Below are 18,530 nucleotides of genomic sequence, written 5' to 3' on the forward strand. Positions count from 1 at the left end.
CCCAGCTCTTTTGCCCAACAGGAAAAGTCACAGAAAAGAGCATCTACAGCCTAACCACCTTTGGAGCTGAACAGGCAGAACTTCATTACTCTGAAGGCACAGCTTCATTAGGGGGAAAAATTAAAAAGTGTGTTCTTAATGCAAGTTAGCTAAAAAGGGACAAAATTCTTGCAAAGTAAGGACACAATTTCTCACAAACCAGCATGTTCAGGCAACGTCTCAAATTTTCTGCAGTCTTACTTGAACCATCAGCTCTTTGTTTGTCCCACAATTGGGGCACACAGTACAGTACCTGAAATGACAATAACAACGTTGTTTCCTCTTGGAAACTGCAAGGCCAAAAGGCTCTCTACAAGCACAATAAAAAGTTAAAAGGACCAATTACAGAATGAAAACAGAAAACAAAGAACTCCACCTCAATGGCAGAACAGATAAGATGAGAATATCTCCTGACAATAAGACAGAGGCAATGTCTGTCTTTTTTAATGTAATACGCTTACATATTTCAGTCAGTACGTCACATTGATGAATATGCATTTTTAATGTATAATTTTCTCACCATATTATTTTTTCAGTCTGTATAGTTAAAAGGCTTTCCCCTCTTTCAAAACTTGCTTTCCATCATTAGCAGTTTGTATGTGGTATGAAAAATTATATTATAGATACATTTACCGTTCCTCCCTGCTTATCGATACAAAAAGAATTTGAAGAGCACTGATTTCTACCATCTAGGCATAAGATCTTATTTTTGGCAGACAAGATGCTCCACCATTGAAGAAACAGTTATATGTCTCCATTTAAAAACACTGATTAGCAAATCTCATAGCACTTTACCAACAAATGCAGTCAAAACATTACTGATACTACTGTGTTTCTCCCAAACTGGAAGGATGTTGAAAACTTAAATGATTCACTTACAGCTGATCTAAAGACGAGAGCTCTGCAATTTATGTTTTATTGTCAAATGTTTAAAGGATCTAGTCTAAATAAAATACACAATACACTAGCTTCAAAGCACACATTATCTTCAACATCTTATTTCCAATTAGCAAGTCAAAATAAAGAAGGCATGAGGAACATTTGGCTTCAAAAGCAGAGCTTGGAAGAAATCAAGATTTTGGTTGTTTTGGGTCTCATTTAAGACTCCCTTTTTCCCCAAACTGCTGAAACTGAATAATATGGAAAAATTCTGTCTCTCTCAAGGGGGAAAATAGCAGATATACCACCATGTGATTGGGTATTACATCATTCAGTCTTACAACAATACTGAGCCAATCTGGCAGTTAAATTTAGAAGATATTCTCTTTCTCCTTTGAGGAAGGACATGGACGTGCCATAAAGGCAGGCTAATAATGAGAAGGTTAGAAAAGGCTCAGCTCAGAGTTATACTTGGCATATTACAAAATGCTAAAAATCTTTGATTGAGAAGCATTTCCAGTATGAAGTTTGCGTACGAAGATTACACCATGCAAACAAAATCCTAGTAACAAACATCTGAAGAAATAAGAGAGCTCTTGAAAATTTTTTCTCCTTGTTATACTATTTTTTAAAAGGCTTGTACTTTATTAGGGTCTAAGAAATAATTCTCAAGACTACTTTTAAGATAGAAGGAAAGACTGACTGGTATGAAAATGACTTGTGCTTTTCCAAAACAAATTCAAAAGGTAACACTGTTTCTCTGATACACCTTCACTTTATTCTTACAACATTAAAAAATGCAAGACAAAAAAAAAAGTGTGAGACTTAAGAGGACAATGAAAGTAGAAACAGTTTTAGAAGACCTCAAGTTAAAGCAGTATTTGCCGACAGCAAGCATATTAGTGCTTATAGCTTTCAATTCAGTGGATTTTATTTACCCTATTTTATATTACCTATCTTAATTAAACTATTTAAGAATATGAATTTGCCTGCTAAGGCATCAATCTTACTGCATTAAAATGCAAATATACAGTCTTCAAAACGATTTTAATGGAAGAGAGCATTTAATTTTCTAATTGATTTCTAAAGTATTAAAATGCAGAAATCATTAGTGATGGCTACAATCAGGAATATTTTTCAGCGAATGCATCAAAAGCATTAACAGTAATTGATCGTGTTTGCTACCAGGATTTATTTAGACAAAGCATCAGGTAACTTTTTTTTTCCTTTCAAAAAAGGGGAAGGTGGGGGTGCAGAGAAGGAAGAGGAAGCTTCTCCTCCACATCCCTCACCACATCCAGCATATCCTCTGACAAAAGCAATAATGTGCTATACAATGACTGGCCATACCACACTGCTTTGTATTTAGCTAGTGTTTGCAACATATTAACTCCCATCAGGTCAAAACACTCCCCATTTATAATGCTGTTTTTGCTGACATAAGCAGCAAAATTCAGATGCAAAGAGAAACTTCTGAATTAAGCAGAGCCAACCTAGTCATTTCCTCTCTTAAAGCTTGTTTAAAAGATTGTTAAATATTTATTTTCACAACCATGCAAGGACTGCTGAAGGTCAAAGACATCAGAGGTGGGATCCCCTTCCTTATCGTCCCTCCTTTGTATTTGTTTCACTTGAAGGAGGCCTCTCTGCCATCACATTTCCCTCCCCTCATCCATCACCCCATCTATCCACCCAGAACTCGCCCTGCCTTCTCTCACCTCATTAGTTCCTGGGTCTCTGCTGCCGTGTTTCAAAGCCTCACCCCCACTCTATGCTGATGGTATTTGAGGGCTGCATCCCCCAGTATTTTTACCCCATTACTGCCAATGCCTCCACAGCTTTCCCATTCCCTTCTTTCCTCATTTTACCTCTACCACAGGAATGTCTCATCGGTTCAGAAACCCCAAACTGGAACCCACTCATTAAGAGGGCAGACTATGCAATGAATTTAAACACACCATTATTGCATGCATAAAAAAAATCTAGCGCAGGTTCTTCTGCTGTAAGTATTTCTGTGCTACACAAGGCCTGACACAGCGACAGAGCACGGAGCTGCCAAACAATACGCACTTGTTCTACCTGCCCATAACACGACTCAAACCCGCAGCAACAAAGGTTTTGGTGGGCCTAATCCAGAAGTTTTCAGAGCAAAGCTTGTTCCTTCCTTCCAAGGAGGGTGAACGACGGCTGGTTTTGTCCCAGCACAGACAGGTATGATGGGCAAGGCAAAGTACCTGCAAAAAGTTAAAACAATCTAGGTGCCACAGCTCTACTGTGAGCAAAAGCTTTGTTTTAAGCAGTCACATCCATCAGTGTGCTTGGAGAAAGAACTGCCTAGAGACAGACTTGAAACACTCTGCTCTGTAAAGCAGAGAAAAAAAAAAAAGGACTTCTGCAGTCGAATTTCAGAAGAGGATTATTTTGACCTTTACTGCTCAAAATTTCACTTGAATGGGGAAAACAGAAATAGCAAAACTATCAAAAACTGCCTAATCTGTAATCTTTATAGGCCATCTTGTGACCCTGTCCCCCCCCCCCCATCTCTGCAGACGCTTTGTTTAACGCTGCATTATGGAAAAGTTGACAATTTGAGCCACCTGCTGGGTGCCAGCATCCTGAGGGGAAAAAGTTGGTCACTCTTCCACACAGAAGCTGTGAGAATTTTGACACCGCATTTGATGAGAGCAGGACCAGGTGTCCCCCCGCACCCCCCAGCACCAGAGGTCAAATAACTTTTCTATCCTGAGTTAGCAGCAAGTTAATAAAAGAGCAGATTTTCAGAGTGTGCAGTTCTTAAACAAAACGTTAGCCTCAATACACACAGACATGCGAAATTACAGTCCTCCTGCTTCTTCTGGATGATATATTTAGAAATCCTATTAGCTGGAGAGATCAACATTCTTATCTGAATTTCCAGGATGCTGTAACATGCAAAATTAGAGCAGCTCTCTTAAGTGGGTCAATTATCACTACTGCACTTACAGCAGCTTCTCTCCTCCCTCCCTGCAGCATCCATAACGGGCATTAAGCACAAGAATTTAAACAGCAAGATGTTGAGTTGACACACTCCACAATGTAAGGCTCCCTTCCCTTTTTATATTTCCAAAATCTTAAAGGAACAAAGAAAGTCACCCAAGTACAGAATCTCCACATTAAAATCATGGTCTCCCTCTGGAAAGCTTCAATAACTTTCAGAGGCAGGACACCCTGTGGGATAACGCTGTTCGGCAGTCACACTCACTACTTTCCTGCCACTTCTGAGTCATACACGAGTGAAGTTTTTGGCTTTTTTTTTTTTTCCCTGAAGGACAAGAGGAGAAGCTGAGGGCCACTTAGCACTTCCCCAGCCCTGTTCCTCTGGGGCAGATCCATTCCACCAGTCTGAAAGGCTTCAGGTCATTTTCTTCTTGAGATAATTCTCATTAAAAGACACTGCAAACCATCAGATACATGTGGAACAAAACAGTGTGTTAAACGCAAGTACCCAGCAACACTTTCGATACTACAAAGACATTCATAGGGGACTGACAGGAACGGCACAAGACCTAAGGGAAACACAGGCTCTTCCGCCTGGCAAGATACCTTCGAGTGAGAGCTCCGACTGTCCCAACAACTCCAGCAGCGCAGGGCAGCACCAGGAGCAGCCCTTGCAGTGCGGGGATGAGAACGGAGCTGGCTCACCTGGAAGATGGAGGACCAGCCCCAGATGACTGCAGGGTGACGGTGCTTTTCAAACAAGCACCCATATGCAATAGCTAGAGCAGTGGCCAGAGATTTTCCTCCCAAAACAGAGTTAATCTCTCAATAGCTTTTTATATGGGTTCAGATTCATGACAAAACCAGAGAGAGAACAAGCCTGCATACTACATCAAATGAGCACATGGAAAGGAAAACTCATCCATCCTTCCCATCGATAGGAAACATGAAATACACCTTCTCAGCAACGTAGCTGTACCTCTCTATATGGCAAAAAAGTGTGAAGCAGTACTGTTAAGTGAAAAAATACAATTTCCCTTCAATACATGGAAAAGGAGATTGCATATGCTGGCTTCAGATCATGAGTCTTGCTGTTAAATTCTAGCAGTCCCAACCCTGGCTGGAGGAAAGGGTTGGAAAGGCTGGAGAACCAGGAGAGAAACAGAGGTGCAGAAACTAAATTTCTCTTGCTATACCAGCCTTCTTCCTTGTAACTCTAGCATTTTCTCTTGTGGTATCAAATAGGAATCACACAAGCCATATACTACAAAATACATGAGCTCTTTGGAAATAGATGCAACTAATATGGGACAACAAGAGCTGCACTGTATTTAACATGACAAATTTTCATTAACAGGGTGAAACTCTCCCAATTAAAATCCAGCCACAAAAAAGCTTGCCAATTTTAAAACTTCATTCTGAAGTGAAGTGGACAAGGCTATTCTAAGACTTTAAGTCCTAGCACCTTTCTAGGAAGTAAGACCGCAGCATCTTTTACCACAAAAAATAATCTAGTGAAATGAAGCCATTTGCTTTTGTAAATATTACGTGCATTTTTAACTATACAATTTAAAATCAGGTTTTAATATCTTAAGCCTTTGTCAAATTCAACACTTGGACAAACCACATTTTGAACGCAATATTTAATCAAGAGGCCAGTGACTAAAAAGACAGCCCATAACCAAAGAGAAATAGAAACCATTTTTATTAACTTCCCTAACTAGAGTTCTGAAATTTTGTTGATTAGAAAATCTAATTTCAAAAGTTAACTTTTTAATTGGGAACATTAGGGCCTGCTGGCTTCCAGGAAGCTTAGCAGAGGTCAACAGATTGCTGGAGATCTAATTTTTCATTTCTAATAAAGCAAGGAAAAGGGCAAGACTTCCTTCTAAGATGGACCTTGAAGTGTTAGCAGGGGAACAAAGAATGTATCCATCAAAGGCTCTCATGGTGAGGTTACACAAAGCTTCCCATGAACAGTATGGAAGCCAACAGAACCTGATGCTGCTCTCAGGGAAATCAGCTGAACACCTCTTGCAAAATCCAAAAAGGGGAAAAGGTTCAGTGGCTAGCGCCTAATCCAGGAGAAAAGAAACCAATTCCTTACTCCATCTCAGATTTTCTGGGTAACTTTGAATGTGTCACTTAGCTTCAGTTCTGCACCTGGAAAATGAAGATAAATACTCTCAACTTCCCTTACTGTGACATGAAAATAAACACATTAAACCGGGAGGCATTCAAATAGCTTGGCAATAGAGTGCAAGTACTGCAGACAAATAGGAAATAACAAAGTACTGCCCCATTCAGTGAGGAGATGCCCAGGTTTTTTTCCAAATCCTTCTTGCCTGCTGGCATCCTGCATTGCCTCCATGATCTTTCCTCAAACAAAAGGGTGGCTCGGGGGCAGAGGAAACAGGGGAGGAAAAGTGCCTGACACTTTCTAACCCAGCACAAGCTTGCACACAAGAAACCAAGGCACCAAACTTTCTCCTGTCAGCCTTATACTCCCAGCGCTTACATTTAAGAGGTGTTTTTCTTCAATGTTTGGCAGAAAGGCTCTCCATGAACAATCCAGAGAGAAGGTCTCATTTGGCTACCCTGCACTGACCACGGGGGGAGCCCACGTCTTTCCTCTGACTACAAAACACCGCTGAAGCCACCTGAATAACATGGACAACATCAAGCTGAGAAGGCTGCCCGGGGGAAAAACCTGCCCTGAACTTACCTCTGCAGGCAAACACTGGGATATTTACACAAGATAGCTGGTGAGGGAACTTTGTGAGGACTCCTCTGATGTGGAAAAGGTTTTATTTACTAAGGTCTAATATGACAGGATTTGGTTTACAGCTAAGGGTGCATTTTCCAAAGAGCATCAAAGGGGAAAAAAAAGGAAAAAAGGGTGGTGATGGAGATAAAAGATATTTACCATGCAAAATGTTACTCACAAAAAGCCCAGGTAGTAGCATCGGAAAATATTACAAACAAAATCATGGACAGTCGTACAGTTTTTTATCGCAGTTGCACGTAGTAAAAAGGATCACAAACAAAATGAAATGTGCCTCAATTTAAACAAACCGATATCCCACCTGGAAAGCCCTAGCCAGCCTCCCATTGTTTCTGGGTGACCCCGGGGCAGCCGCAGCCTGCGGCCCGGCCCTAAGTCACTCCAAGCGCGGCCTGGCGCTTCCCAACTTCTCCCTCTCGGGAACAGCAGGACCAACGAAAGAGCCCTTTGTTTCCATTCAAACATATGTAGGGGTGGAAAAGCTGTTCAAAACATTAAAGAGAAACAACCGAGGACTGTTACTATTCCAAGAAACAAATTACCAGCCGTAGTCGGCGGTGCCCCGAGCGCTCGCAGTGCCAGCTGAAGTCAGATGTCGCTGGAAGTGCTCAGAGCTGCTCAGCCCCAGCAGTACGGCAACCGGCTCCGTCAGACCTGATGGTTTAAAACCAGTAACCCCTTCATACGGATTTTTATTTTTCTTTTCTTTTTCTCTGACGCTGATTACACAGACATGTTTTATAAAGAGAATAATAAATTAAAGCTTTGATAGGTAGCTCGCCCAAAGGATGAAACCCCTCCCAAATCCAGCTAATGGCTAGTAAGCCATCTTCCTTTGGAGCATTAACACTGACAAGTAACATAAACAAGGTAAAGGAAAAGCCATGTCAAAGTTACTGCATTGTGGGTTTGTGTGTCAAATAAGCTAAAAGCCATAAACTGATGTAAAATGAACTCGGATCTCAGATGGAGTATTAATCTTTCCAAAGAACTGTAAATAAAAGCTGTACTTGTAATCATTTTTGAAGCTGAAAAAATAGTTCTATAACTTAGAGAAAACAAACTTTTATTTGTATTACGTGAATATTTTGCATTTTGCTATTAATTAAACAACACATAAGAAACAAGAAGAACTTAATGTTTTTCTGTTTCAGGCTGAGGTTATTCAGGCATAATTCAGACTGCACCAGCAGACTTGGCTAGAGTTTCCCTCACATTTTCACAGAGGCTGGCTGGCAACACGTACATTATGAAAAAAGAAGAATAAGCAGATATCCACATAAGATAAATACATTCCATTCCCTCAAACTGAGTTCAATGCAGACAATTAAATCCCGTTCTCCCTCTCCAAACGCTTCCCACTCCTTTGGTCCTGCCACTGGTGAGTGCACACCACCATTTCTCATCACTTCAGCCCCTGGCTATATTTGACTAACTCCCCAGGACAAGTACATACTTTGCTCCTTCTACCATCATATATATTTATTTTAAATGCACTGTCTTCCATTTTAAAGGCTAATCTGTTCCAATCTAATCTCTCTTGCCTCTATGACTCCAGTCACTCCACTCACTTGGGCCACCCAAAATCAAGGCATTATCTTTAAGCTCTAAAAATGCTGCTCATTGCATCTTCTTCCGTGTTATCTCTTTCCTCTAAAATATGTTCAAAGTCTTTAACTTCCTTTTCTAAACTTCTCCCAAATAATTTCTTCGTAAGAGTTCTATATCCAACACAATGACAATGAACATTTTAAAGTCTGTAAATCTACTTAGCAGTGTTATAAAAATCTGCATATAAATAAATAATAATTAAATTATTTATATTAAATATAAATAATCAATATGAATTAATTTAATAAAAATAATATAATTAAATTATTTATATTAACTTATAAATAATTAATAATTAAGTAACAAAAAATAAATAAAAATACTGTATATATCCATCACATTTCTTCTCTTTGCATGCTATCCTCTACTGATTTCTCCAGAAGACCAAAACCAATCACAGGCTTACTACCCTGAACATGCATCTTTGTTCTTGCTAAAGCATCTCATCACTTTGCCATTCTCTGTACCTGCTCTTGGTCTTTCTTGCTGTGGGAGCAAGTCTGCCTCCTACAGCACTTCTGTACCTTGACAGATCTAAGTTGGAAACAAATATAACACACTGATAATGACCATCATAATTAATCTGTGGAGATCCGAATGTATTTTAATTTCAAAGGCCAGCAATATGTACCTGTCTCTCTCAGATTTTCAAATTTCTAATGAAAGGGTAAGAAACCAGGAAAGCAATTTATGATTCAGTGTTCAGAATCCGTAATCTGGGGCTTGTTTTTGCACTACACTGGCCTTGAAACACTGAAAAATAAAATCGAGAAAAATAAACCTGCAGAACACAGGCAGAACCTGAACTCACTCTCCCAAAGTATCACAGTTACATTCTTAATATCAACAACAAAATGAGATTTGATTTTTTAAAAATCAGCACTAAAAGAACGAAGCCATAGAGTCACGCACTATCATGTCTTGATTCCCAGGCCACACAGTAACAAAGCAGGTAAAGATGGAGTTTTGGGGGATATTAATATAAAAATATAGAGACTCTTTTTGTAGTCTTATTCCTAGCATACTTCTACTGTTTTATATGCAAGATTACACAGGAAATGCCCTATTTTTAACAAAAAAGGTGGAAAAATGAATTTAGGTATTATGAAGCATTGACCAGACCAGTACGTCTTGCACATTACTGAGATACATGCTGAAATACTTTAAAAAGGATGTCAAACAAGCACAGAATTGTTGTTTGGTTGTTGTAACTTGTTGCACAGATAGCTGCTGCATTACAGTGTACCTACTTGCCTACTACAGCTCTTACTGTTCCAAATATTTTTATCACTGCCAATGAGGAAAAACAGATTTGTATATTATGGTTAGGCTATGATTTAGTAGTATCAGATAATGATTATAAATAGATTACTTTAAAAATGTGACATGGGCATAAACAATAGTGGCGATGCTTCTAATTGAACACTATCTTTACAGAGTTATACCATTCAAAGTTTGCACAAGACTGCATTAGAAAAGATTAGTGTAATAGGCAAGCCTTCCTTTAAATTCCATTATTCCTACAATTTTTTTTAACATATAAACACATTGACTACAACATTATCAGAAAACACAAATGTTAAGATACTGAAGGTAGATCTCAAAAGTAAAAATAACTCAGATCCTAAAAGGAAAGATAAGCTGTTTAACTGCTAAAAGAAATATAGAATGAAAACAAGCAATCTAGAAAAAACATCAAATAGAATACTGATGATATGCACAAACTGCTTTAAAGCAGAAAAGGACAGCTAAAATAATACAGAAGTAATTGCTTGTATTCTCTTGGGTTCATGATACTAAACTCCAAATTGCAGTTACTGCAACACAACATAAAAAACATACATAAAGCAAATAAATTTGAATACCCATCAGTATTTAAGTTTATAGGGATTTAAAAGAATATTTACAAAACAAAAATAGGGATGTCTAGAGCAAGGACTACTCACTTGCAACTCTAACCTGTGTGCATCTCCTTCTCCAGCCATTGATTTCCTGAATGATCTTTAAGCAAATTTCAGAATTTATCATGTCTTTTCCCCTAAAACTCAATCAGTCGTGTTAGTCCTTCCCACAAGCATTAGAAGAAAAATCTAAGTATCTTGTTGGAAATCCCAGTGGAGCTGAGATCTGCTTTTTAATGCTGACAGTGCACGAGGCTTGGGGTTAATTTTTAGTTTTTTTGTTTTTCTTAATAAAAACAACAAAGAATCCCCAGCAAAGCACAGGAAAAAAACAGTTTTACACTAGAAGAAAATGTTGAGGAAAAAAAATTAAGTTACTAAGGGTAGGCAGACTTAAATGTATGGATCCTTGAAAATAATACTAAGTATTGTCTATTTAGAAAGGGAAGAATTTTACTCGAACCACGGGAAAATATCCCACTCACTTCATTATACAAAACCAACAGTCATAAAATGAGGTTCTAAACACTTACCTTTTCAAATTTAGAAAAAAAAATCTAGCTGGGTTAGTTAACTTGCTAAAAGTATGTTTTTTTTATTGTCACTGCTTGAACAGTGAACTTTTTGCCCTCCATCATAGGTGTATTACCTAGGGGACCAAGTGATAACTCTCAGATTGCACAAGCGTGAAAGGATACGAGGAGTTCCTTCTGTTCTGCACACCAGGTAGAGACATGCAGCAATTACATGGGTCATCTTTCTCCCCCGGGTTAGGTGCTTGCTCACAGCCATCTTGAAAAAATTAAAGGCGGTATCCAGACAGTGTTGATTCAGTTGAAGCTGGTTTCCCAAGTGGTGAATCTGCCGTTTTCCTAGAAAAATTAACAAGGAAAAAAAATTCTTAACAACTTCGTAATTGAAGTGCTTTTCAGAGTGGAGTTTGAATACAAAACCAAGAGGGTGGATTTTGGATTTCATCTCTGTGTTAAATACAAAAGTTAGAACACAGCAATGGATCAAGTTCCTGGGAGCTACATCATTGTTAGGCCTCAAAAAAAAAAAGCCTGGATTTGCACTCCTAAACTGAAATGTATTCAAGCAATGAGCCCTGGAAAATGAAGTTGCAAAGATCATTCCAAGAGAGGATCAAAAACATAGTCAAGACACCTCAGAAAGAAAGATTACACCCCCTCCCCTAATACAGTTTGAAAATTGGCACTACAGAGCTGAGCTTTTGAAAGCATCAGATCATGTCAGATTTGATGTTAACGTGCAAACAAGTGAGACATTTTGCTGCATCTCTCCAAGAGCTGATGAAGTCTGCAGTTCCTCTGACCACAGCCTAAGCCCATAAGGAAAGGGGCTGCTCTGAGAGCCTGTCTGTGATCACCGCTGATAGGGAGGCACTTCCTTCCTCCAAACACTTTCACAGCAGCGCCTTCATTTAAGGCTTGGCTGCCAGACTGCGGAGACTCGTTTGTGGCTCCAGGAAAACAAATGTGCCTTCACCCTTAAACAAAATAATAATAATTAAAAAAGTGCTCTGGATGATTCATTGCAGGAAGCGGTACAGCTGCTAAGACAGATGTGGAAAGCAAGATTCAGTCCATTCTCACAAGTCCAGCTACAAAAAAGTGCACCGAAAAGACAGCTTAAGAAAAAAGATGGGGGGAAGTCATGAGGAAAACAGTACTGAAGTTCCTCAGCATAAAGGGGTCAGACAGCACATCAAGAAAAATCCTTTAATTCAATGTGCTGGACAGATGTTTCCAGTATGCATATTTACAGGAAACACTCATCTGTTCCCTTCAGAGATGTCAGAAGCAGCTTTGCTGAAGCGGGCACAAAGCTTGCGCGTGCCTCAGCAACCTTTTCTGCAGAAAATGATGGTGACTGCACAACACTTACCCCAACAACGCCTGCAAACACTGCACTTCTTAATTTTATGCAAATTTCCTACATAATCATCACTAATAACATGGTAAAAAGTTTAACCTCTGAACAACCTTCTGCCAACAGCGCTGGCTCAATTTGGCTTTAATAAAAAGTGACTCCAGAAATCCACCAGGGCCACAAAAACTCTGGACAAACAGAAGCTACAGCAAAGCTGCAGCTCCTGCTCTCTTGTGGGGATGGCAATAGGAGATCTCATCGGTGAGCGCATGAAGTCACTTTGGGCAATCGGGTACAACACATTTGGATGAAGAAGTAATGACAGGAAGGATACATCACCTTCCACAGGAGGTACTGGGACAATAAGCTACTCAAGAGTATTCCAAAGCCCATTAAGTGAATTGCTTTCCCATTAACATTAGCAGGCACTGGACTGGTGGCTTTGATGCCTTAGAGTCTCAAATACAAACCACACATCTCCCCAGAATTAAGACACTACCTAGCACTCTCCCTCCCCTGAGTTTTATTTCACATTCGACGACCTGTGCTCTGAAGCAGGTTCTGGGCTTCTATACCTCTAGCACAGAAACAGTTTGTTCTCAGCTGTGGGCAAAAAAAACAAACACTTACCCTTGAGAACTACAACCCTGAGCAAGCAGAGGCCAGCGGGGATCAGTGAGGCTAGGGAAAGCTACCTCCTACCATCTAAGCTTCCTATTTTATCCCCCCAACTTGATCCCGAGGGACCCACCCAGTGGAGCAGAAGGCAAGACATGAGCAGGTCCTGGTCCGGCAGTGACATGAGGGCAGCGCTCAGGCTGCAGCCAGCACAGGCGGCCCCAGGTCTCCCCCAGTTTGGGGACTGGGACCAAGTCTTCAGCCACCCTCTTCCATTTCCTCACACAGGAAAAACAAAGAGCTGTGGACATCCCCAAAGCTTTACAGACCCTTACAACACTTGAGAGCACCCCACCACAGCACAGAAGCGACAGCAGGAGCTGTGCAGCTATCAAGCCCCAGGACGAGGGGACAGACCGCAGAGGTTTCTACTCTCCAAGGTTATTTTTCAAGAAGAGCCACACTGGATCCACCTTACCCAGGCCTCTGGGCCAAGAGAACAGACAGGCAACAGAGAAGGAGCCATCGGAAGCAATCCACCATCTAACAGAGCATGAAGCACAGGCAAGGAGAAGCTCCCCTGCGGTTTGTGACCCCAAGGAGACTATTAGGGCTCTTAGGTCAGAAGTGTCTTTCACTGGTGGTATTCTCCATTCTTGTCATGTTTTATCAAGCCAAGATGAAGACACAAAGATCTGTCATCTGCAGAGGTTTTATGCACTACACGCAGATGTACAACCACTTAAAAACAAATGAAGAAATAAGGAGAGCTGACCACACCACTGTGCCTCCCCCAGCTTCAGGAGATCCAGACCGGAATCACCTCAGCAGCGAGAGCACGTCATTCCCTCCGACTCCACGTCTTCAAAGTCACAAAGGCAACTGGTAACAGGAAACAATCCCAGAAGTTTTAAAAGCAAAACTCGGACAACACTTGAGTAAAGCTTTCACAACAAACATAAGAGCAGCTCCTATGCCAGGGAGGAGCCGCCTGCTCTCCTGAAGGCCTCCGGGGCTAAAGGCAGAAGGCCCGCAGGGCCAGCCCGGCTCCCCAGGGCGGTGGGACCCGCGGGGTGCAGCCACCACACAAGAGGTGATGAGGAACCCTGCCACATCGCCACCAGAGCAGTCCGGGGCACGTACCAGGAACCAGCCCAAGTGAGCTGGAGATGCAGAGCACGAAGAGGACAAGTGTCTGTGAGGGCTTTTACCCCAGCACCCTCCTGGCCTGTCCCCACTACGAAGCATTCCTCCTCCCAGGAACTCCATTCCCATACAGGCAGAGCTCCACACCTCGCGGGGCACTCAGTAACACTGAGGAAGGTTTTTTTTTTATTTTTTTTTCTTCCCCACAAGCAATCTTTCCCACCAGCTGGCCTCACCCCCAAGCTACCACTAATATTCTCTGAGTATTTAACCTTAATTTCAAATGTTGAAATACAATTCATCGTAATCCATCCTAGGCAAATAGTATGCTTGTTTGAGTAACACACACTTTTTTAGCTGAGCTTTTCACCCAGCATCAATATTTTAAAATGCAATTACTTTCGGGGTGGCCAGTCATTATCTACGGACAAATACCAAAGAGATCCCAAAGCCCAGAAAGGTACTCATCCCACTTAGGAAATGCTATTTCATTACGTGCTGTACACAGCCTTCTGCAGATCAGCGAAGGCTTTAGATCTGTGCGCTGGTACTTCCTCAAGCTGCTCTGCAGTATTATGTCAGGCAGACAGCTCAAGCAAAAATACAACTGAGATTCTGCCAGTGACCCCCCAAACGAACACCATTATGCAGAACAAGCAGCAGCATCTTAGAAGCGACATGCGTCTCGATGACTAACTTGGTTTTGTCCTCATCTGCTACAGAAGAGGGATAAATGTACTATTTATAGCATCATCATCTAAGATAAACATTTACATTCTGCAACCAGTCTCCTATTTACCAAAGGAGGATCAAAAGATATGTTGGGTTTCCCTCCTGCCCTGAATTTAACATGACAACAAATTTCTATTTTCCTGGTATCTTATGCAACAACAGCAGCAGCAGCAAAGAGCTGAAAGAGTTAGCATTATTAACTACGCTTCTGGATTCCTGCACAGGGAACACCAGATCCCTTGTACTCCTCCCGGTTCCTCCACAGATTCAAGAAGCATTTCCACTCAAAAGGTAACTGCCAAGAGAAGGCAGGTATCTGCTAAACAGTTTTTGTGCCAGTACTGCAGTACCAAACTGTTGTACAGTGCCCGCAGCTCAGCCAGATGACAACCAAATGGAAGTCACAAAGCGATATACTATTTGTTCTGCCAATCTCACCAATTTGGTATTTCCAGAGCTGAAAAATATAGATGTTATATTTTATTTAACTATAAGTACAACAATTTTACTCTGTTGGCATCCGAAGAGCAGACGTCCGCGCTTAAGAAAAATGGGGCATAAGAAAATAACTCATCAAAACAAATTCTCTATACGACGCTCCAGATAGCATCAAGAAAGACAAACATGAACTGAGACCAAACTCCCATTCGTACTGCCGGTCCTCAACATGAAAAGCCCTCGTAGGAGTGCGATGGTATCTACAAGCCTGCTAAGCATTCAGAGCGGCTACCGCAGCAGTACGGGCAGTGCGGGGAGGAGCTGCCGAGCAGCTGCCAGCTCTGGGGCTCAGGAGATGAGTAATTCCCTCCAGCAAACCCACAATACTGCAGCATGTCCACCAGCCCTTGGATGTACTTCCACTCCCCGTGCTCCTTGCTAGCTGGGTGGCATTTTATAACCCGCCGTTTCTTGTTCTTCTCCTGACTATCTCTAGTTTGCTCTACGCTTAGCAGCATGGCTTCAATCAGCCCGAAGTGCTGGCTGATGCCCATGCTGCTGGTCTGGCCATATGGTCCCAGCGTGCAGCTAGCTGGTCCAGCTCTCTGCAAGGATGCAGCAAGCCTTATGATCTCAGCCAAAACAGTAGGAATACCCGACATCGCAATGCAATTTATTAGCAATCTGCTCAACCCAGTGTTCACCAGATTACACTGCAGTGTTACAAACTCATCGAATAAATTGAATTGCTCTACTGGCTGGAAAAGAAAAGAACTTACCTTTAAACCGTACCATGCTCTGGGTTACAAAACAAAACGCAAGACAACTTTCTGACTTTCTTACCCATTATACCCAGTAAAACGATAAAAAAAAAGCTTGAGAGGACAACACAAAAAACTTGCAACTACTATCTCAGTATTATAAAGTAATATCATCGTGTGAAACAGTCATAAATGCATATTGCATTTTTTCTAAATTGCAAGACAAGACGAGAACAAGAAGACAAGAAACAGAGGTAAAGCACACCCCCATTAGGTACATTTTTTGTGTATCAGTAGCGTGCAAAAATAATTTCCTTTCTTGGGCCTTCCAGATCATTGACAGAACCTGGGATTTCTTTTTGACCCATAAGAAATACAGTCTATAAGATCAAAGCTTACACTTCATGCTGCCCTTGCAATTTAGTGATGGCATTAAAATGGTGGCTGTATCTCTGGGAAAAGGACTAGGAACTGTCTTTTTAGAGGCTGGACAAGCCCATCAGCAAGGTTACAAAAATCCTCCCCCTTCCCTCACCAGTAAAACAGTAAATTTATTTTCCTTTAAGGAGTGAAATAAAAAAAAAAGTCTAGAAACAACAGAAATTTTATGATGTGTAGGACAGATACCAAGCAGTTCCCATTTACTTCTCTAAGGCACATCATACCGGGCAGGGTGAGGAATAGAGAAAGAAAAAAAAGGAAGAGAGAAAAAGAAGCCTGCACTTCTGTAAGCAGCACGCAAAATCAAGTTCCCAGGCTACCAAGTAGTAAAGTTTATCACGCTCCTGAATCTGCATCTAAAAACAAAAGGCCCTTTTCTGGTTTTAGTTCCAAGTCTACTAAAAAAAGTGTTTCTGGCCATCTAACTCCCAGCACGCTGAAACAAACACTCTCATCTCTTCTCAGCTGATGCCAATCTCAGTGCTTTGGACACGCATGTAAGCCTGGAAGGGAGAAGTTCAGATAGGACAGCTGAATTCTTCTGTCCTTTTAGTTCAGAAAATTTAACATGCTTTGGACCGAGGAAACTTGTTATTTACAAAACAAAATGTAGAGGTTAGCAGTCATTGCCACAAAAACAGATTTGAAGCAAAACTTGGTAATATTAAATGCTTACACAAGTGGCAGTTGATAGCAAAACTGCAGCTTCAGTTTTTATAGAAGCAAAATAGAAAGATGGGGAAAAAATCAGACCCGTTCTTTACAAGCAATTTTCTATCTTTTATGATCTCGTTACTACAGAAACATCTCATTCTTTTCCACTCTTCAAGAGGAATCATACCTTTTTTTGGGTCCCTTAAAAGTCAGTTATGTCAAGTAGCTGCAGCTATTTATTACTCTCATCTGGCTTCTGCCTGCTCATCCGCAGCTCTTCCCTCACACCAACGAGGACAGTAATGCTGCTATTTCAAAGTAGCGCTTTTCATAAGTTTCATAAGTTTCCAGGGAAATAACAGGCAGTACACAGCCGGAGCTTAAATGAATTGTTATTACAATACTAAACTGCATCATCAAAATCAAAGCATAAAGATTTCCTCCCCGTCTGCAATTTGCTCGAGGGGCTCTGGAAACTAACGGTACCTGAATTGGGCGACGGAGTCATGTTAACAGCACTAATCTTTTTCTGCAAAAAGGGATTGTTATGGTAACAAACACTAGATTCTATTAAAGGAAATGATTTGGGTGACTTTTACTTGGGTATTCATTTTCAGAATCTGAATTACTTTACTGACTGAATTTTATGTGCAGATTTCATTCTGTGTTTGGTTTTATGCTCCTTTTATTTTCTTGCTTTGAAAAAGCTCACCAAAAGAACTCCCTGGAAAGGGAAAAAGAGCAGTTTTTATGTGCGGGCATCCCTGCATGCTTTGTCATATCTTTCAATTTCAGTAAGTCCCAGCTCAAAGCCTGAATGAATTTCCTGCTCTTTGCTCCATGCCAGGCTTCTGTGCTGTTTGTATTACAAACGAGTAAAACAAACAAACAAAGCCACAACAGGGAAAGTCCAGGAACATCAGCACGGCTACATTTATGAAGGCCGGTCCCAGAAGCCTAATCAAGAGTAGGGTCCCATGATCAAAGACAAGAAAAACATTTAAAGACCAAACAATGGCGGGAGGAAGGGAGGAAACCACAGCGCTGACTGCAGCGATCACACTGAGCCTTTCCAGCAACTGGCACCACAGGCAAGTGAGAAGCAGCTTTATCTCTGCGAGCCTGCAAGGAAAACGGCCAATGAGCACTAAAAGCAGCAGCACAGCAGGGCATTATAGCAGCGCTGACCTAGCACAACAGCTTTAATTTTATTAAGGATGGCTAAGAGTCATTCCCAGTAACACCTCATTGCCTCCAAGGAGAGTGATGTAAGATGCTGGCCTCACCCCCGCGCTCTGCCCAACTTCAGCCTAGCCCCAAATCCCAACCCCACTGCTGCCGAGGTGCCTGCAGCCCCCAGACCTGTGCTTTTCCCCAGAACAAGCCCCAGGTCCCCCAGGAGAGGCGTAGAGCCCAGGACTGACCGCTCCAGAGGCAGCTCCCGGAGGAGCCGGCTGCCGCTGGGGTCTCCGCGCGATGGAGGGGGTCCCAGCCTTTTCCCTGGCTGTTCCCACAGCTGTGCCTGCACAACTGGGAGGGGATGCACAGAAAAATCAAACCTGTGAAACAACCCTTGTGAAATAAAAACTTAACCCAGACCTGTTTAGCAAAGGATTGATGCTTCCACTTTACCTTCGTATGGCCAGAACCAGACTA

At 41.5% G+C, this 18,530-nt stretch overlaps 1 protein-coding gene across 3 annotated transcripts in view; it reads right to left on the bottom strand.

The window, feature by feature from the left end:
- The window catches only part of BRF1 (BRF1 general transcription factor IIIB subunit), a 175,553-nt gene that overhangs the window by 116,712 nt on the left and 40,311 nt on the right, over positions 1-18,530 (bottom strand). For all 3 annotated transcript variants that reach the window (XM_080593999.1, XM_080593997.1, XM_080593998.1), the window contains exon 3: positions 10,890-11,063. In XM_080593999.1, the coding sequence (XP_080450125.1) occupies positions 10,890-10,983 (94 nt within the window). In that variant the 5' untranslated portion in view covers positions 10,984-11,063. The remainder of the gene's footprint in view (positions 1-10,889; positions 11,064-18,530) is intronic.

The sequence above is a fragment of the Anser brachyrhynchus genome (genome assembly GCF_964034855.1).
Source record: "Anser brachyrhynchus genome assembly, chromosome: 5".
Lineage (NCBI taxonomy): Eukaryota > Metazoa > Chordata > Aves > Anseriformes > Anatidae > Anser > Anser brachyrhynchus.